At 42.7% G+C, this 21,049-nt stretch overlaps 1 protein-coding gene across 9 annotated transcripts in view; it reads left to right on the forward strand.

Moving 5' to 3' along the window:
* RYR2 (ryanodine receptor 2) overlaps nucleotides 1–21,049 on the forward strand; it is a 756,877-nt gene that overhangs the window by 701,790 nt on the left and 34,038 nt on the right. For all 9 annotated transcript variants that reach the window (XM_053910232.1, XM_053910224.1, XM_053910226.1 and 6 more), the window contains 4 exons: nucleotides 11,938–12,042; nucleotides 14,479–14,560; nucleotides 17,355–18,652; nucleotides 19,386–19,453. In XM_053910232.1, coding sequence (XP_053766207.1) covers nucleotides 11,938–12,042; nucleotides 14,479–14,560; nucleotides 17,355–18,652; nucleotides 19,386–19,453 — 1,553 coding nt within the window. The remainder of the gene's footprint in view (nucleotides 1–11,937; nucleotides 12,043–14,478; nucleotides 14,561–17,354; nucleotides 18,653–19,385; nucleotides 19,454–21,049) is intronic.

The raw sequence follows: 21,049 nt of genomic DNA on the forward strand, positions 1-21,049 counted from the left end.
TGATCTATAGGTCTGTTTTTATGCCAGTACAATCCTGGTTTTATTACTATAGCTTGTAGTATAGTTTGAAACAGGGAGCGTGATGCCCCCTGATTTCACCAGATGGCTTTGGCTAGTCAGGATCTTTTATGGTTCCGTGCAAATTTTAGGATTACTGTCTTTCATGAAAAATGCCACTGGAATTTTGATAGGCATTGCATTGAACCAATAGATTGCTTTGGGTAGTATGGACATTTTAACAATATTAATTCTTTCAATCCATGAGCATGGAATATCTTTGCATCTATTTGTGTCCTATTCAGTTTCTTTCATCAACGTATTCTAGTTATCACTGTACAAGTCTTTTACCTGCTTGGTTAAATTTATTCCAAGGTATTTTATTCTTTTGATGCGATTGTAAATGGGATTGTTTCTCTAATTTCTCTTTCTGGTAGTTTATTATTAGTTGATATGAATACAAAATTTCTGTATACTGATTTTGTATCCTGCAACTTTCCTGAATTGATTTATTAGTTCTAACCATATTTTGGTGGACTATTTAGGATTTTCTATATCCAGTATCCTGTCCCCATGCAAATAGTAATAGTTTTACTTCTTTCTTTTTAATTTGGCTGTCTTTTATTTCTCTTGCATAATTGCTTTGTCTGAGGCTTCCAATACTACATTGAATAAAGATGGTGAGAGTGGGGGCACCTGGGTGGCCGGTTGGTTAAGCATCCAACTCTTGATTTCAGCTCAGGTCGTGATCTTGCATGAGTTCTAGCCCTACATCAGGCTCAGTGCTGACAGTGCAGAGCCTGCTTGGGATCCTTTCTCTCCCCTCTTTCTCTCTGCCCTTACCTTCCTTTATGCTGTCTCTCAAAATAAATAAATAAGCTCAAGAAATTTTTAAAAAATGGTGAGAATGGGAATTCTTGACTTATTTCTGATCTTAGAAGAAAAGCTTTCTGTTTTTCATCATTAAAAAAATATTTGCTGTGACCTTGTCATCTTTGACCTTTATTATGTTAAGGTACATTCCTTCTATACCCACTTTGTTGAGAACTTTTATCATAAGTGGATGTTGAAGTCCATCAAATACTTTTTCTGCATCTGCTTAGGTGATCATATGATTTTTATCCTTCATGTTATTAATGTGGTGTATCACATTGAATGATTTACAGATGTTCAACCATCCCTCGCATCCTGAGAATAAATCCTTCTTCATCACAGTGTATGATCTTTTCAATGTATTGTTGAATTCAAATTGCTTAAATTTGTTGAGGACCTTTGCATCTATGTTCATTGGGGATATTGGCCTGTAATTGTCTTTTCTTGCTGTGTCCCTGTATGGTTATGTTATCAGGGTAATTCTCGCTTCATAAAATGATTTTGGAAGTATTCCTTCCTCTTCTATTTTTTTTGGAAGAGTTTCAGAAAAATTAGTGTTAATTCTTCTTTGAATATTTGGTAGAATTACCAAGGAAGCCATCTGGTCCTGGACTTTCATTTATAGGGAGTTTTCAAATAACTGATTCAATCTCCTTATTGTTAATATGTCTATTCATATTTTATATTTTTTCATGATTTAGTCTTGCAAGGTTGTTTGCTTCTACAGCCATTTTATCCATTTCTTCTAGGTTGTCTGGTTTGTTGGAGAATAATTGTTCATAGTAGGCTTACCGTCTTTTGTATTTCTGGGGTATCAGTTCTAACATCTCTTTCATTTCTGATTTTATGTGAGTCTTCTCTCTTTTCTTCTTAGTAAGTATAGCTAAAGGTGTGCCATTTTGTATATCTTTTCAAAGAACCAGTTCTTGTCTCCATTGATCATTTTTATTGTCTTCTTAGTCTCTATTTCATTTCTTTTTGCTCTGATCTTTGTTATTTACTTCTACTAACTTTGGGCTTCAGTTGTTCTATTTCTTGTTCAACGAGATGTAAAGTTTCGTTGTTTATTTGAGATTTTTCTTGTCTTGAAGTAGGCATCTATCATGATAAATTTTCCCCTTAGAACTACTTTTTCTAGGGGTGCCTGTGTGGGTTAGTCAGTTAAGCATCCTACTGAGTTTTGACTCAGGTCAGATCTCATGGTTGTGAGATCAAGACCCACGTCAGGTTCTGTGCTGACAGTGCAGAGCCTTCTTGGGATTCGCTCTCTCCCTCTCTCTCAGCCCTTCTCCTGCTTGAGATCTCTCTTAAAATAAATAAATAAACTTTAAAAAAAGAACTGCTTTTCTTCTGTACTCCGTAATTTTTGTTACTATATTACTATTTTCTATTTTCTAAAGATATTTTTAATTTATCTCTTATTTATTCATTGGCTCATTGATTTTCCAGAAGCATGTTGTTGCTTATTTATGAATTTTCTAGTTCTCTTCTTGTAATCGATTTCTCATTTCATACCATTGTGGTCAGGAAATATGCTTGATACATTTCAGTATTCAGTCTTTCTTAAATTTGTTAAGACTTGTTTTGTGACCTAATAAATATATGATCTATCCTGGAGAATTCCATGTACAAGTAAGAAAAATATACATTCTGTTGCTTTTAGAGAGAATTTTTTGTACATATTTGTCAAAGTGGTCTGTTTTAATGTGTTGTTTCAAGCTGATGTTTCCTTATGGATTTTATATATGGGTAATCTATTGATATAAGTGTGATATTAAAGTTCCTTACTATTATACTGCTGTCTATTTCTTAACTTAAATCTGTTATTATTTTCTCTATCTATTTAGATGTTCCTATGTTGGGTGAATAAATATTTACAAATATTATATCCCCTTGTTGAATTGACCCCTTTATCATTATATAATGACCTTTTTCTCTTTACAGTCTTTGTTTCAAAGTTTGTTTTTCTAATATAGATATAGATACCAAGCTTTCTTTTGGTTTCCATTTGCAAGAAATATCTTTTTCCATCCCGTCATTTTCCATCTGTGTGTCTGTATATCTGAAGTAAGTCTCTTGTAGGCAGTATATGAGTGAGTCTTGTTTATTAATCCATTCATCAATTTATGTGCTTTGATTAGATATTTTGATTCAATTATGTGCTTAGATAATTTAGTACGTTTACATTTAAAGTAATTGCTGATAGGTATGTAGTGATTGCTATTTCATTCATTGTTTCTTGGCTTTTTTGTTTTTTCTTCTTCTTTTCTTCCTCCTTTGTTTGTTGTTGTTTCATGACTTTCTTTAGTGGTATGCTTGGATTCCGTCCTCATTATCTTTTTTACATATTTACTATAGGTTTTGCTGGGTGGTTACCATGAAGCTTACATATAGCAACTTCTATTTATAGCAGTGTATTATTTTTTTTAAATTTTTTTTTAGTGTTTATATTTGAGAGACAGGGAGACACAGAATTCAAAGCAGGTTCCAGGCTCTGAGCTATCAGCACAGAGTTCGATGTAGGGTTCAAACCCACACACCATGAGATCATGACCAGAGTCGAAGTTGGATACTTAACTAACTGAACCACTCAGGTGGCCCAACAGTTTATTATTTTAAGTTTATTTATTTATTTTGAGAGAGAGTGTGCACATACAAAAGTGGGGGAGGGACAGAGAGACAGGGAGAGATAGAGAATCCCAAGCAGTGTCACTGTTGGAGTCATTGTCAATGTGGAGCCCAACACGGGGCTTGAACTCATGAACCACAAGATATGACCTGAGCTGCAGTCAGATGCTTAACCGACTGAGTCACCCAGGCACCCCATAATAGTCTATTTTAAGTTGATTACAACTTAAGTTTGAACACATTATGGAGCTCTACGTTTTTATTCTCCCCACCCCTCATGCGTTAAGTTCTTGACATCACAATTTACATCTTTTTATCTTGTATATCCCTTAACTAATTATTGTCATTACAGTTATTTTTACTACTTTTGTCTTTAAAACTTATACTAGCTTTATAAGTGATTAATCCATGATGTTTGCTATGTATTTACCTTTACTAGTGAGATTGACACTTGTATATGATTTTTTTTTATTGCTAATTAGCACCTTTTCTTTTCAGCCCAAAGCAGTCCCTTTAACATTTATTGGAAGGCTAGTTTAGTGTTGATTATTTCCTTAAGCTTTTGCTTGTTTGGAAAACTCTTGATCTCTCCTTCAATTCTGGATGACAGCTTGACCAGATAGAGTATTCTTGGTTGAGATTCCTTCTGGTCTGTGAAGTTTCTGCTGAAAAAAATTGCTGATAGTTTGGGAGTTTCCTTTTATGTAACAAGTCGTTATTCTGTTGCTACTGTTAAGAGTCTCTCCTTGGCTTTAACTTTTGACATTTTAATTATAATGTGTCTAGGTCTCTTTGGGCCCTTATTTGGTTACTTTCCCAAGGCTATGGAAGTTTTCTGCAATTATTTCTTCAAATAAGTTTTCTGCCCTTTCTCTTCTGCTTCTGGAACCCCTGAGATGCAAATAATGTTTGGCCTGCTATTGTCCCAGAAGTCCCTTAAGCTTTCTTCACTCTTTTTCATTCTTTTTCATTTTTGTTATTCTGGAGTTTGCTCCACCTGGTCCGCTGTTGAACCCCTCTTGTGTATTTTTCAGCTGGGTGAGTGTATTCTTCAGCTCTGTGATTTCCGTTTGGAACTGTCTTACATTTTCTTTCTTTGTTGAATTTCTCACTCTGTTTGTCCATTTTTCCCCCTTGATTTTGGGGAGCATCTTTATGACCATTCCTTTGGCCACTATATTGTTTCATTAATACTTTTTTTCTGAGGTTTTAGCTTGTTCTTTCATTTGGAATATATTCCTCTGTTTCTTCATTTTTCTTGATTGCGTTGGTTTCTGTGCATCAGGTGAAACAGCCATCCCTCCTAGTCTTGAAGGAATGGCCCCCTCTTAGGAGATGAACTTTATCGTTCAACCTTACGCTAGCTCTTGGTTGTGTCTCAAACCATTTTAATTGTCCAAGCAGTCTATTTTGTCTGAATAACTTATAGTAGTTGAGGGTGTGCAAGACCGGTCAGTGTCCCAAAGGGGAAGATCTTAGCCCCTGGAGTCAGGCTGATTGGAAGCTAGACCCTCAGGCAGCAGCTTTAAAAAAAATGCAAACATATACAGTCCTATGGGATTATAAACATAAACCCTGCTGGCCCCAGAGCAAGGCAATCTGGGAGCAAGGCAGTTGTAAAACTCGGGGTACCAGATGAGTGTACGTGTTCCTTTCTGGGAGATGCCAGTGAGCTGTAGTGAGGCAGAGGGCGGGGGACACAATGATGGCATCCCTCAGCCTGTGTTCCCTGAGAATAGCTTCATGGCCCCTAGATGCGTGCGAAACCTGAAGCATGCCCCTAAGGTGAAAGCTCCAGGACTAGCAAGTAGGTGTTTTTCACAGAAGGACTGGAGGTATGTTTCTGTCCACTCTCTGCAGTACTTGGGGGCCATAGCCTGGCCAGAACTGTTTCCCCACTTACTACAGTCCCAGGGGACCCAGGAACATAAGCCACCCTGCTCCCCAGAGCCTAGTAATCCAGGGGTGTCCCGTGGGAAGCAGGTCACACAAACCAGGTACCCCGCATAGAAATTAGGGTGTGAGGCATATATAAGATCTCCCCTCTGAGAGACGCTGGTGCCCTGGAATATGGCAGAAGGAGAATGCGAAGGTAATGCCCGCTTTTCGAGGTCTCTGGAGGGATTTACCGTCAGTCTTTAGTTTGTTAATGGGAAGCCTGCCCCCTCAGGCTGCAGCTGTGCTGAGAAGCTGATAGACCTCTTTCACAGAAGGACTGAGCTCCTGGGTCTGTCCCAGCTTGCTGTGGCGGCTTCTAAGAACTCTTACATCATTGGTGACAGTCCCGTGGACTGCGAGCTTAAGCCTCACTGGCCGCCAGAGCCAGGCAATGTAGACTTGTTCCCTGCCAGCAGCCACAAAAATCAGGGCACCAGAGAAGACCATAAGCTTCTTTAGGTAAGATGCCAGTCTGCTGGATGGAGCGAGGGAGAGGGACAGCACAAAGTGTGTGTTCACTGGCCGTCCTTCCCAGAGAGGAGCTCCATAGGCCCCTGTCCGTGCGCCACACCAGAAACCTGCCCCCAGGCCCCAACACCTGCACAAACGCGCAAGCCTCTTTCTCAGAAAGACGGATGGAGAGCTTGGCTGGCGCAGTCAGTTGTGCGTCTGACTGTTGCTTGCAGCTCAGGCCATGATCTCCGCTTGCGTGGATTGGAGCCCTGGGTCAGGCTCTGCGCTGAGAGTGTGGAGCCGGCTTGGGATTCTCTCTCCCTCCCCCTCTCTCTCTGCCTGTTCCCTGCTCACACACTCTCTCAAAATAAATAAATAAACATTGAAAAAAAAAATGAAAGAAAGACCAGGGGTGTATTTCTATCTGCTGTCCGTGCGGTACCCTAGGAGTGACGGGGGCTGGTCTGCTAAGAACCGCCCGTCCGATTGTTACAGTCTCAGGGGACCCAGGCTCACAAGTCTACCGGTTGTGTGCAGAAGCTCCCTTCTGGAGGTACTGCTGCTCCCAAGCACAGCAAAGGAAAAACACACAGGCCTCAGTGGCCGGAGTGAGGCGGAGGGGGAGTGTAAATACGGCACACGCCAAAAAAAAACAAAAGAAAAGAAAAAGAGGAGAAGGAGAAGAAGAAGAAAGATGGAGCCGACTGGCTTTAGTCAAGCACTGGGACAGCATGGAAGGGAGAGCCCACAAACTGGAGAATAGAGATGGTGCCTGCTGGCATTAGTGAGACAGCGGAAAAACAGGAAGACGGCACCCAGCAGCCTCCACCCCTGGAGAATGTCCCAGCGGGCCCCTGCCCCTCAGACCCACGCTTTAAAATCAGGAAATGCGTCTCTGTCACATGAAGTCTGGATGCCTTACAAAGGGCACCTTCTGCGCTGGGCGCTGGGGTGGGTGAGTCGACACAAGGGCACTTTATGAGCCTGTCTTTCCTTAAGTTCACCACAGCCCCATAGGTCTGGCGGGCGGGAAGCCCATTGGTCTTAAAAGCCAGATGTTTGTGGGGCTCGTTTCTCAGGTATTGGTCCTAATTGGGCTGCCCCACGTGGGGTACAATCGCTTTGTTCCTCAGGGAGAACCTCCAGGGTTTGAGATTTCTTCCAGTTGTTGGGTGTCCTACCTGGGGTGGAGTTTGTGACGAGATCGCTCAGACTTTCCTGCCTCCTACCACGTGCTTTCTTTTCCGTTTTTAAATTTTTAAAATTTTTTTTAATGTTTTAATTTTATTTTTGAGAGGGAGAGAGAGAGAGAGTGTGTGTGAGTGGGGGAGGGACAGAGCGAGAGGGAGACACAGAACCTGAAGCAGGCTCCAGGCTCTGAGCTGTCAGTACAGAGCCCGACACGGGGCTCGAACTCATAGACCGCGAGATCATGACCTGAACCGAAGTCGGACGCTCAACCGACTGAGCCACCCAGGCGCCCCCTCTTATGTCACCATCTTGAACTGGAACCCCAAACTTCATTCTAATTTGTTCATGTCACAGAGAACATTCTATGTGAGCATTTCAGAGATAAAGTAGCTTGGTTTATTATGGCTTGTTCATTTTTTAATTTCTTGTTACTCCTTGTTTACGTGGCATTTTTATATAATTTAATCATTTCTGAATTATATGTTTTAGTAAAAGTTATTTTGTAATACTTTTAGATATACAGAAAAGTTGCAAAGAAAAAGTGGAGAGTGGGGTGCCTGGGTGGCTCAGTTGGTGAAGCGTTCAACTCTTGATCTCTGCTCAGGTCATGATTTCACAGTTCATGGGATCGATCCCCATGTCTGGCTCTGCACTGACAGGGCAGACCCTGCCTGGTATTCTCTCTCTCTCTCTCTCTCTCTCTCTCTCTCTGCCCCTCCCCTGGTCGCACCCTCTCTCAAAAATAAATACATAAGTAAACATCAAAAAACAAAAATAGAGTCTGCACGTAAGATTCACCTGCCTCTCCCTAACATTGACATTTTATATAACTATGACACGTTTATCAAAAACAAGAAATTGAAATCACAGTCTTCTGCACTAAATTATAGACTTTATACTGACTTTATCCATTTTTCCATGCATGTCCTTTTTCTGTTCCAGGAGCCAGTCCAAGCCACCCCATTGAATTTAATGAAATATATTTTGAAGAAGCTTGCATTCGCATCATATTTATGACTGTTATTAATACTGGGAATAAAAGCTCATCACTAGCTTCGTGCTTATTTTGGACTCCCTTTTAGATTACACTATTGTATACTGCTTTTGATTCAAATTTTTGCTAACTATAGAGAATTATATAAGAGGGAGATCCAAAACCAATGAAGTCAAAGTAATCATCTATAGGATTTCATTGCAGTTTTAATAAAGGGGAAAGAATAAGAATTGCTTGAATAAGAGGACATTACATTGTCTAAGTTCCTAAATTAGGACCACAAAGTGGTGAGAGAAGAGAAAGTTTTATTTGTTATTGCCGGAAGAAATTCAATCTGCAAGTAAGACCATCTTGCCCTCGGGCAGTTAGCAAAGGTTTTATATGATGCAGACACCAGGTAGATGTGAGAAATAAGACAGTTACATGGCGGGGTGCCTGGATGGCTCAGTGGGTTAAGCATGTGACTTCAGCTCAGGTCGTGATCTTGTGGTATGTGGGTTCGAGCCCCGTGTCGGGCTCTGTGCTGACAGCTTGGAGCCTGGAGCCTGCTTCAGATGCTGTGTCTCTCTCTCTACCCCTCCTCTGTTTTCACTCTGTCTCTCTCTGTCTCTCAAAAATGAATAAATGTTAAAAAAAATTTTTTTTAAAAAGAAGGTTACACAGTAAGGGAGGTGCAGGTTCCATCCAGATCAGTTATCATTTCTCGGAAGTGCAAGAGTAAAGGTTGAGCAGGTTCCAGAAGTTCATTAAGTTTTGTTTGTTTCGGCTTTCGAAGGAAAGATGGGTACCTTGGCCTTCAGTCTCCAGCTCTGTCGCATCAGGGTTGTAAAACCAAGTCTTGGTCACCTAGAGCTTGCAGAAGATCTTAGTCCTGTGTCATTTATAAAGATTAAAATAGTAAATACCACATGGAGAAAGTGTCCTGTGGCTTGAGGAAACATCCAGGCTGTTTTCTTGGAAATGGCATTTTAGGGCTCACGTAGTGGCCCCCTGCCCCTTGCACCCTCCCAGGTTTTTGCACCACGAGACATGATGCAGACACCGACTTGAGCCCCGGTGGAATCCTGAAGACCCGTCGCCTTGAACCCAGAGTTGTAACAGCCAGGACTGAAATACACTGTAAAAGCACTATAGCCTGGTCCCTGAATTTATTTATTTGTTATTTTTTTAAAGTTTATTTATTTATTCTGAGAGAGAGAAAGAGAGAGCAAAAGAGGGGCAGAGAGAGAGAGGGAGAGAGAGAATCCCAAGCAGACTCCGTACTGTCAGCGCAGAGCCTGATGCAGGGCTCGAACTTGTGAACCGTGAGATCATGACCTGAGCTGAAACCAAGTCAGATGCTTAGCCAGCTGATCCACCCAGGTGCCCCTGGTCCCTGAATTTATTAACATGCAGGTGAAAATAACCGGAGTCCTTCTCACCACCGTCTCGCACTTAGTTCTCTGGGCCATTTCTTTACCACTCTTTCAATGGGTCTTGTGCACTGGCCGCTCTCAGGTAAGTACAACTCCTTCAGTCACTTTGTCACAGTAATAGCACTGTGGCACACTCAACTCTTACCCTATTTGAAACCTCCCCTCGCCGTCAGGCTGGAAATCCCTCCCATCTGACAGAGGGTGGAGTACGAGGGGTGCGATCTGGGATTTTCTACTGTCTTCCGCAGGATTCCTCTCTTCCTTCCTTCCCTCCTTCCCTTCACTCTGGCATCCTCAGGGTCAGAACTGCGCAAGAGGAAGAAGGGAAGGAGTGGCGGGGGGGGGGGGTGCGGGGGGAGGTCTTCCTTCCTCCTTGATTCAGGAGTGCACAGTGGAGCATGCCCTGTGGCATCTCGTGTTCGTTAGTGGGCTCAGCCCGCTGACTGCTTCCAGCGCCTGGACACGCCTGTTTGCCCACCCAGCTTCAAATTACTCCCCAGACCCTGTGCGTCCGGTGGCCTCTGTCTGTCTGCCTTGGAATCACATCGCTCTTCCAGACGGTCTTGTTGGACAAGATCCCAGTCTCGTTGGACGGACGGGATCTCTTCCTCCTTAGTAGCCCATATGAGAAAGACAAAACTTTTTTTTTTTTGGTCACTTTGTGCCTTTCACATTTTTTAAGTTTATTTATTTATTTTGAGAGGGGGGGGAGAAAAAGCAAGCATGTGAGTCAGGGACGGGCAGAGAGAGAGAATCCCAAACAGGCTCTGTGCTGTCAGAGCAGAAATCAAGAGTCGGATGCTTCACCGACTGAGCCACCCAGGTGCCCCTGTGCCTTTCACACTTTCTGATACCCTGCTTCCGGAGACAGACACCAGGCACGTCGGGTGGCTCTCTTAACGGCTCCTGGCTCGAGGGGTGTGTCTGCCCTTGCAACACAGCAGAGGTGGAAGGGGGAGACGCCCAGCGCGCAGAGAGCTCTCCCAAGTCTCTCCCTTTTCAACTTCGTCCCCTTTATATCCTTAGGGTCGAAAGGTCTATTTAGTCTCCTCGTTTGCATGAACTTCGTCTAGCCCCTTGCTTTGGAAATGTGGAGGTACCTGGCACTTACTGTCTTTTACTGTCAGTTTTAGGAGAGAAGAGACGCTGACACAGGACAGAGTTCCGTGTCAACATCTCATCAGCATCTGCATTGTGCGCATCTCCCCTGGTCACTTGTTTCTAGAGTGAAATCTGAAACATGTTTTAATGTTCTCTCAAATTGAAACTCATTATGAGTCATTGGTCAAAAGGAACGAATGAATTGAAAGTTTATACACACACACACACACATATATATGTGTATATGTGTGTGTGTGTATATACACACACACACACATTTTTTAAAAAAGTAAAATCCCGGGGGGCACCTGGGTGGCCCAGTCAGTTCAGCGTCCGACTTCAGCTCACGTCATGATCTCACAGTTTGTGAGTTTGAGGCCCGAGTTGGGCTCTGCACTGACAGCTCAGAGCCTGGAGCCTGCTTTGGATTCTGTGTTTCCCTCCCTCTCCGCCCCTCCCCGGCTTGGGTTCTGTCTCTCTGTCTCTGGGAAATAAATAAATAAATAAATAAATGTGAAAAAAATTTTTTAAGAAATAGACAAAATCCCTGTTATTTATTTCCCTGGTTGATGTAGGTACGTTTGCAAAACTTGGTGATTGTAGAATCTTTCTTTGGAAATAAAAATAGAAACTGTCTCCATTCAAGCTTTGTGCCTGCTACAACACATGCCCCCTAGTATCCCATGAAGATCACTTCCGAAGTATGAGCTAAGACAGCAAAGTTAGGTTCCACTTGCCCTGGATTCCGGGTTGGGGAATGTAATGATCAACTAATAATCTTTTAAAATCTCAGTGGTTGTGCGATTGGTAAAATAGCCGTACACTTACGAAAGCATTGAAGAGGAGTTTTCCTCAATGGGGATGCTTTGTCCAGGTTACTATTTAGCGATAAGAAATAATTGCCTCTTATCTGAAGCTGAATCGCAGACCTTTTTCACACCAGGTAGTAAGTCTGATTGCTTTCATCTAATAACCCAAAGACCTGGACCTTACCCTCTTCCTCTAAGTCAAAGAAACTAAAAGCCAGACAAAAATGAAAGAATTCATCATTCTTTTTTTTTTTTTTGTCTCTATTTTATTGTGCATGCAGAAACAGAACATGAATGTCTTTGAGGAACTGTCTTTGGATTTATTACACTAAACATCTCAAAGGAGAATATACTTACCCCCTGAGGGTACTCTGCCATTATCACCACTGTCGATCTTTCATTTGGGTTCCTATTTTTCCAGATACCATGTTGGTGATATGTAAACGCTAAGTTAATTTTGTTCCTCCCTATTGTTGTAAAGTTGATTTGGCAGTTCGGTTACCTGGGGATGATCACTGTGTGTCTGTCTCCGGTCCAGGGTCCTTGCACTGGGAATCAGCAGAGCTTGGCCCACAGCAGGCTATGGGACGCAGTTGTGGGCTTCCTTCACGTATTCGCCCACATGCAGATGAAGCTGTCTCAGGTAAACTCTCTTCCCCATCCCAACGCGCAAGGGACGGTAGTCATCTGTATACTCAACCTGCTTTCCTTTGTTTGAATATGATCTTTCTTAGGTCACTTCTTTATATACCTTTCACTCCATATTTTAAAAAAAAGTTTTCAATAGAATAATTTTATGTAAGCTGAAAATATATGGGAGCCATTATTCAAATTTGAGAACAAAAGATATTAAGGAGTTGACTATAATGGAGAAATAGAATCGTTCCCAAACACTGTCTATTTTACAATCCTTCATAGACCCACTTCTTGGTGATTACTCACTAGAATTTTCCTCCTTCCTCCAGGTAATTGAAAAAGGATTTGTAATCTGCAAATCCCTGGTGAAAGAGAGACAGTTTCCTTGCTGAGTCATTAACAAGCAGCTGTTCTCAACAGATGACGTTCATTCATTAACAGGACATTTAACTTCATGAAAGTCAAAGAGAAAAAGTATCTGAGGACAAGCACATAAAGAATAGACAGATTGTCCACCTGTGTTTTAATGTTAACTTGGGAGTGCATATTGAAAATATCAGCATATTATTTCCTCACTACTGTATCTATTTCATTCGAAGCTAAGAGATACACGAATGGAAAAATTCTCGATATAAATCTTGAGTAAATATGTCCCTTTGATAGGGTGAACTTTGACGATCTGTCCTGAGATCTGATGTACCTGTCTGGGTGTGGGTGTTCGCAGGTGTCAGGGGGAGGAAAGAATGATGGAGTTAAGACCAGAAGACATTCGTGTGTCCTGTTAGTGTGTGCCAGCTCCCTTTCCTCCAGTGAAGTGAGGACACTTGGGCTTGCCCCCCGCCCCCCTCCACCGCAGCCTATAAGCAGGAGCGTATTGTCAAAGAGCAACAAAGCCAGGCACTGGTTGAAGCAATGAGGGCAGGTTTTAATCAGAAATAACTATCGCAGTAGGGAAAAGAGTCCAGCGTGAACTGAGCTCCACTTGGATTTGTATGGAGGTGACTGGGTATTTTTAAGGGAGAATGAGGGAGTAGGCAGAAGGTCAGTAGAGGCTGTAAGGGAGAAATTACAAAGGGTTGATCGGTACAGACGCGATGGGGCCAGCTTGTCTGCAGGCTGGCAGTTGCCCTCACACAGATACTGGGAGAGGAGACCCTGCCCCCGGGTGTCAGCTGGCACAGACAGGAGTTTTTTTTGGCAGCCTTGAGTTTTTCCAGGCAGGCCATCTAAGGTGGGCTAGGGTCATGCTAGGGATGCGGCCTTGAGCCAGTTAACCCCTATTAGGGTTTTGTTCAGGTCTTTAAAGCTCAAGTTTGGAGTCTAGTTGGGAAGAGGATTCAGAGAAGCTTGGCTAGAGTTTTGTCAACAGCTGGTTATTGGTGACTTCCCCCATATATAAGGGAATAACGTGATTCTTTCATCTAATCACTTTAGTAAGTAAAGGAAACGAGCAGGAACCAAATTTATACACTCAGAAGAGAGTTCTCATTCTGGTGTATTTCCATCACTTTATTAATGTCTGGTGCTACCTAGTAGTTGTTCAGTTTGTAGACCTAGTCAAGGAGACACTATGTAGAAGGAAATAACCTTGTGTAGAGCAAAATCTAAATGATCAAAACGATACCTTGTATAATCTTTTACAAGGAAACAAGGCATAGTTTAAAAGTAAAATTTGATGACCCATAATGTTGTAATGTCAACATAAGTATGTTCTGTGTTGTTTGGACACAGCATACCTTTGTAAAAGAATTTTCCATGGTGAAAAATCAAAGGCAAACATAAACAAAGAAAAAATCCAGAAAACCTTAACCAGAGAAATATCAAGGAGTTTAATAAAATTGGTAAATAAGATACATTATACATTATTTCTGTTAGGTGGTACTTGAGTACATTTTTGTTAGATTTATATAAAATAAATTTATGTCCCTATCACTGTTAGGCGTGTTTCTCCAGAATAAGTTAATTTTTATAAAACATATAGCATTTCTGTGTAATAAGTTAGGAGGAAAGAAAGACGAGTACAGCCTTCAAGTAAATGAAACCTGTCTAATGCCCAGAGGCGCCTGAGTCTTCCCTGGCTCTGGAGAACCCGCTGCTGCTTTCGTCCTTCTGTGCCCATGTTAGACTCGTTTGTTGTCCTCACACATACTTTAATAAAATGAGATAGAATCAGTAGTAAGTACTAATTCTGAATTGTATCTGTTTACAATTTTACAATTTACAGTTGTATCTGTTTACAATACGCTGCATATTTATGCTTGACCTTTCTTTAGTTCTACACTTCTGAAAAGTGTTTACAATTGGCAAAGCACTTCTTTTTGTGAGAACAAGTACAGTGTTCTTGCTACACAGTCTTCTCATATTATCTAAACTGCAGTGTACACATTATGTATTATATGTCATGTATTATATATGTTAATGTAACATATATTAATATTTTCAGGATTCCAGTCAAATCGAGCTATTAAAAGAATTAATGGATCTTCAGAAGGATATGGTGGTCATGTTGCTGTCCATGCTAGAAGGTAGTTTTGATTTACATTTTCAAGTTCCCATTAGCCTTCGATTTCAAGGATCAGTATGTGTTTGCTTATGGAGTCAGAGTACTGCAAAGCATAAAATATCAACGCTGAGATGTGACAGATACCTTGGATTTATTGCTGGCTTTATTACTGTTTTCTCAAGGTTATTTTATTTTTTTTTTAATTTTTTTTTTAACGTTTATTTTTGAGACAGAGAGAGACAGAGCATGAACGGGGGAGGGTCAGAGAGAGAGGGAGACACAGAATCTGAAACAGGCTCCAGGCTCTGAGCAGTCAGCACAGAGCCTGACGTGGGGCTCGAACTCACATACCGCGAGATCATGACCTGAGCCGAAGTCGGACGCTTAACCGACTGAGCCACCCAGGCGCCCCTCAAGGTTATTTTTTAAGAGATATCTTGCATATCTCAGCTTCTATACCTGGGAGATGAAACCAGTGGTAACTTACAGGGACACTTGTCATTTCCTAGTGATATCCTAAAGAACACGCTCTCCAGACATAGTATATATGAAGACGTTATTTGTTTTGTCCATTGGTTTGTAATCATTGGGCATTACAGGCATGTGGATAAAGCCCGACAGTATAAACCACTGCGTTGAGCTGGCTGCATGGTGACCCCCATGGGTCCTTCATGGCCTACAAGAGAAGAAGAGAGGACACCATCCCCCACGGTGGCTGCTGGCGGCAGTCCTGTTCTCCCACAGCATGCCTGTATCAGCTCTCGTTCTCTTCTCTCTTTCCAACTTGTCTTGCTTTCCTGCCCCATGTCTCTTCTGGGTCAGGCAGTAAACGTGATGCTCAAGAGCTTGCATTCAAGTCCCCGCTTTCCCACTTGCTGGCAGTGTGACCCTTGCTAGCACTGGTTCCATCTCCGTTTTCAAGTTCCTTCCTCTGTGACACGGGGGTACCAAGAGACCGATGGGCAAAATTGGTGAAATCACGTGAAAATGACCAAACCCACCTAAAACACGTTTGCTGTTGCTACCTCCCCTTTCTTCTTGAACCCCTCCTAATTTTTCTCTCCCTGTTTCTTAGTCCACTGTGCTTTGCATAACTGCACTTTGATTAACTGAGGCAGGAGGTGTGCCTTGTGCTAGGACTTCAAAGATGCCACATTTGCAGAAACCCTTACGTGCCAGCCACTGTATGCCCTCTGAGCACAGGACTCTTTTACCATGACTTCATATCACATTTTAGTCTAGAAAATAGTAACGACACTCATAACTGCAGGAGCAGCTGTGACTGCATCCGTGACAACTTAAAATCACCCATTATAATAAACTTTAAAAAATTTTGTTAATGTTTATTTTTGAAGCAGAGAAAGACGCACAGAATGTGAGCAAGGGAGGGGGAGAGAGAGGGAGACACAGAATCCGAAGCAGGCTCCAGGCTCTGAGCTGTCAGCACAGAGCCCAACATGGGGCTTGAACCCATTAACTGTGAGGCCATGACCTGAACCGAAGTCAGGTGCTTAACCGACTGATCCACCCAGATGCCCCAAATTCACCCACTTTAATATACCAGCTACTCATTTAATCCTAATACCAAGGTTATGGCTTTGGTAGTATTACCACTGTTTGGCAGATGAGGAAACCAAGGCACAGAGAGGCTAAGAAATCTGCCCACATTGCTCAGCTTGGAGATGAGCCTGGATTCCAACCTAACGGTGTGGTTCCTGAGCCCACGTTCTCGACCATGGTGTTTATTGCTGCGCAAATGGACTCAGCAGACCTCACCACGTGTCTTTTTTTGATGTCTGTCTTTATGCTACATAGCACATTCTGTTCAATGGATAAAAGCTTTCTGTGACTCTGTAATTTAGGATAATATCTAATTTTCTCATGCTTATCAATGATCTTCCATTTTCCTACAATAAATATTCTCGACCATGAAGAAATGCCGGGAGATGCTTTACATTGTAAATCAGAAAGAGCATATAATTTGCTTTCAGAGGATCACGTTGATGTCCTGGCACTCACCCTCAATAATCATGTCACAACGGGCACATTCATTTAGCCTTGCTAAACCTCAGTTTCCTCAATAGTAAAATCAGAATTAATAAAAAGTATCTGCCGGGGCGCCTGGGTGGCTTGGTTGGTTAAGCGTCCGACTTCGGCTCAGGTCATGATCTCACGGTCCGTGAGTTCGAGCCCCGCGTCGGGCTCTGTGCTGACCGCTCAGAGCCTGGAGCCTGTTTCGGATTCTGTGTCTCCCTCTCTCTCTGCCCCTCCCCTGTTCATGCTCTGTCTCTCTCTGTCTCAAAAATAAATAAACGTTAAAAAAAATTTTTTTTTTAAATAAAAAAAAAAGTATCTGCCTCACAAACATATGAACATTAAATCACATATTTTCTATGAATAGTGATTCTTCGGTCCTAAAATGCTGTCCAAATGCTCATTTTTATTATTAACATGAAACTGGACTTCAGTTTCTGGCTTTAGGATATAAATGTTTCCCCCATTTTTTCTATCCTAAAATATATTGCCTCCTCGATCAATTTGAGGGGAAAAAAACCCAGCTTTTTTTCAAATCTTGATTTACTCCCGTTAGTCTGACTACTTTGTAAATATGGTTTTGACGTGTTTATGTAATCACTCTTTTGAAGTAGGGTTTACAAATAACTATCCATCGTTTCCTGAGACTTCATGTGGTAGATGATAACCAAGGAGGCGTCCTTGATTCAGATGTCATTTGAGGCTTCTATGGTCATTTCCTGTCCAGACACTGGTTTTATCAGTAATGTTCCTTCTGAACACGTGCCATTCTTTACCACCAGGTAATGTTGTCAATGGAACCATTGGCAAACAGATGGTCGATATGCTTGTGGAGTCTTCCAACAACGTGGAGATGATTCTCAAGTTTTTTGACATGTTCTTAAAACTAAAGGATTTGACCTCTTCTGACACATTTAAAGAATACGACCCTGACGGCAAGGGAGTCATTTCCAAGAGGGACTTCCATAAAGCGATGGAGAGCCATAAACACTACACGCAATCAGAAACCGAGTTTCTTCTGTCCTGTGCAGAGACGGATGAAAACGAAACCCTGGACTATGAAGAGTTTGTCAAAAGGTTTCACGAGCCCGCAAAGGACATCGGCTTCAACGTGGCCGTTCTTCTGACCAACCTTTCGGAGCACATGCCCAATGATACGCGACTGCAGACTTTCCTGGAGTTGGCAGAGAGCGTGCTGAATTACTTCCAGCCCTTTCTGGGCCGCATCGAGATCATGGGAAGTGCCAAACGCATCGAGAGGGTGTATTTTGAAATCAGTGAGTCCAGCCGAACCCAGTGGGAGAAGCCCCAGGTCAAGGAGTCCAAAAGGCAGTTCATATTTGACGTGGTCAACGAAGGGGGAGAAAAGGAGAAAATGGAACTTTTTGTCAACTTCTGTGAGGACACCATATTCGAAATGCAGCTGGCAGCGCAGATCTCAGAGTCGGATTTGAATGAGAGGTCAGCGAATAAAGAAGAGAGTGAGAAGGAGAAGCCAGAAGAGCAGGGGCCCAGAATGGGTTTCTTTTCCATCGTGACGGTCAAGTCGGCCCTGTTTGCTCTCAGGTATAATATCTTGACCCTCATGAGAATGCTCAGCCTGAAGAGCCTGAAGAAACAGATGAAAAAGGTGAAGAAGATGACGATGAAGGATATGGTCACGGCCGCCTTTTCGTCCTACTGGAGTATTTTCATGAGCCTCCTGCACTTTGTGGCCAGCGTTTCCAGAGGCTTCTTCCGCATCATTTGCAGCCTGCTGCTTGGCGGGAGCCTAGTAGAAGGAGCAAAAAAGATCCGAGTGGCAGAGCTCTTAGCCAACATGCCAGACCCCACTCAGGATGAGGTGAGAGGGGATGGAGAAGAGGGGGACAGGAGGCCCATGGAGGCCGCCCTGCCCTCGGAAGACCTGACAGACCTGAAGGAACTGACAGAGGAAAGCGACCTTCTTTCGGACATATTTGGCTTGGATCTGAAGAGAGAAGGAGGACAGTACAAACTTATTCCTCATAATCCAAACGCTGGCCTCAGCGATCTAATGAGCAACCCGGTCCCTATCCCTGACGTGCAAGAAAAATTTCAGGTAATTGACTCTCTGGACTTCTCTAGGCATGATCAATGAAGTCTACATCAGTTTTCGTGCTAGTGCCAGAGTGGTGGTAAATACGTGAGTTGGGTTTCCAAAGGGAAATGGCTCTTGGTAGGCAAAGCTTGCCTTATGATGATACTTGGCAAATTACTGAGTTATCTTAAACTGTTAGGGCGTAAGCTCAAGTCCTCACCCTAGTGACAGGAGTCAGCTGGGCGGTCATTCCATCCACAGATATTTTATGAGTCTTTACCAGGTGCCTAATGCCGCTGGGTATCATAGGACATTAAAGGAGATAGAGGATGTGGTCATTGCTTTCAAATTGCCTGAAAGAGTTTATTAGGAAGATATAACCAACAGTCATGAAGGAACTAGGAAATTATGAAGTGTTAAATGGTGCGGGCACTAGATAGTAGAGGTCATGTGTGTTGACAAAATGGAAACATCACTTTGGTTTGGAGGAGCTCAGTGCAACTTAAGAGGGGGGCACTTAAGTTTGCCTTGAAGGGTGAGTAAGGATCGAGTAGGTGGATGTGGGAGGTGTGAGTGAAGAAGAAGGGGCGAGAGTTTAGACCAGAATGAAGGGCGTGCCTGGCACCTTCATCTCCGTGAAGGCAAGAGGGTATCCTTGGTAGGTTGTGATTTGTCACGGGGTCACGGGGTTCCCTAAACTCACTCAGAGGTGATGTGTAACCCCGATTTCCTTCTCCCCCTTGGCCCATTCAAGGAACAGAAGGTGAAAGAGGAAGAAAAGGAGGAGAAAGAAGAAAGCAAATCTGAACCTGAAAAGGCCGAGTATGTGTAATTTCTGTATATGTGCCTTTGTTTCAGTAAGTCTGATTTACCTGCACTCTCCCTCTCTTTGGGGGACACAGTCTGTCTTGCTCCCTGATGAAGTCTGCCATTCTTGAGGTGAAGCTCTGGGGGGAGGACCCCCCCCCCCAGCTGCCACTCCATTTCTTCCTCCTTGTTCCATGAGGATTCTGTTTGTGCATTTCCCTTTCAGCGGAAATGGCTCCAGTGATTCCATGGGATGCTCTCCTCAAGGTCACTCAGTGCTGCAGTTCTGTGCTCAGAATCAGGCAGGACTTCGGTCCTTATGAGCCAGGGAGGAGACAAGCGTTCTGAATGCCATTGCCCAAATCCCAGCAGTGACCATCCCCCCAAAGCGTAGCCCCAGAGCCACATGCACAGTGGCGAGTTTGTTAGAAACAAAGATCCACAGGGATTCTGATTCAGCATGTCTGGTGTGGAGCCCAGAAGTCTTCAGTTTTACCCACACTCCTGCTGCGGGGCGCAGTTGCCTTTGTGGCGGTAAGAAAGAAAGAGCTGAGTGTGGAGCCCTAAAAATGGGTCACTTCCCCATGACACTGGCTTTCTGTTAATCATGGAAACCTCTGTTAATCATGGAAACCTCTAGCTTTCACCCAGTTTAAATAATTTCATAGGCACACTTTTAAAAATCAACGAAGTAAAATTTTAAGTACCTCTAAGTGCTACTATGCTCACACAGCATTTTTACTTTCCCCTCCGTTGTTTTCTTTGGCGTGTTTTCGTGGGCTCTTCCTTACAGTCACCTCTGTTTATTGTCGAAGAAGCCCACACAGTTGGGTCGGTTATAAAAACGGCCACGTAGATGATTTGTTATAGTGAAATGTAACGTCACAACCGCCGTTTCTGTGGCAATTCTTTCATGTTAAAAATAATGTTAGATATATGTCATCCAGGTTGGGGTTATGTATATGTGACGATACGTATATATGTTTATATGACTACCCATAAATATGCTTTCATGAAGGATTGGTATTTTGCACCTAGAAGGGGTAGACTATCAAATTTCAGTACTTCTGATTCCATCATTAATATGTTGACATGCTTTATGTATGTGAACCGCCAAATGCAAATATGCCTCTGATTTTAAGTCCTAATGGCTGGTCGGTGTTAAAACTGAACATTAAAATCACAATTTAAAAATAAGGTTATTGGGAAGTCACAGCCAAAAAAAAAAAAAAGTATCTTCATTGTCATTCTGTTTTCAGTTAAATGTTTTTATTGCACATTTGGAAGGGAATGTGGTACATAGAGCCGTAAAGACACTTCAAACCTGTAAGATGCCCTGTATTTATTTATTTTTTAATTTATTGTCAAGTTAGCTACCATACAGCCTAGTCTTGGCTTCAGGAGTAGATGCCCATGATTCATCACTTACATACAACACCCAGTGCTCATCCCAACAGGTGCCCTCCTCAATGCCCATCACCCACCTCCCCTACTCTCTCAGCCCTCCACCCCCACAACCCTCAGTTTGTTCTCTGTCTTTAAGAGTCTCTTGTGGTTTGTCTCCCTCTCTGTTTGTAACTTATTTTTCCTTCCCTTCCCCTATGGTCTTCT

The sequence above is a fragment of the Panthera pardus genome, unplaced genomic scaffold (assembly GCF_024362965.1).
Source record: "Panthera pardus isolate Hobbes unplaced genomic scaffold, ASM2436296v1 HiC_scaffold_22, whole genome shotgun sequence".
Lineage (NCBI taxonomy): Eukaryota > Metazoa > Chordata > Mammalia > Carnivora > Felidae > Panthera > Panthera pardus.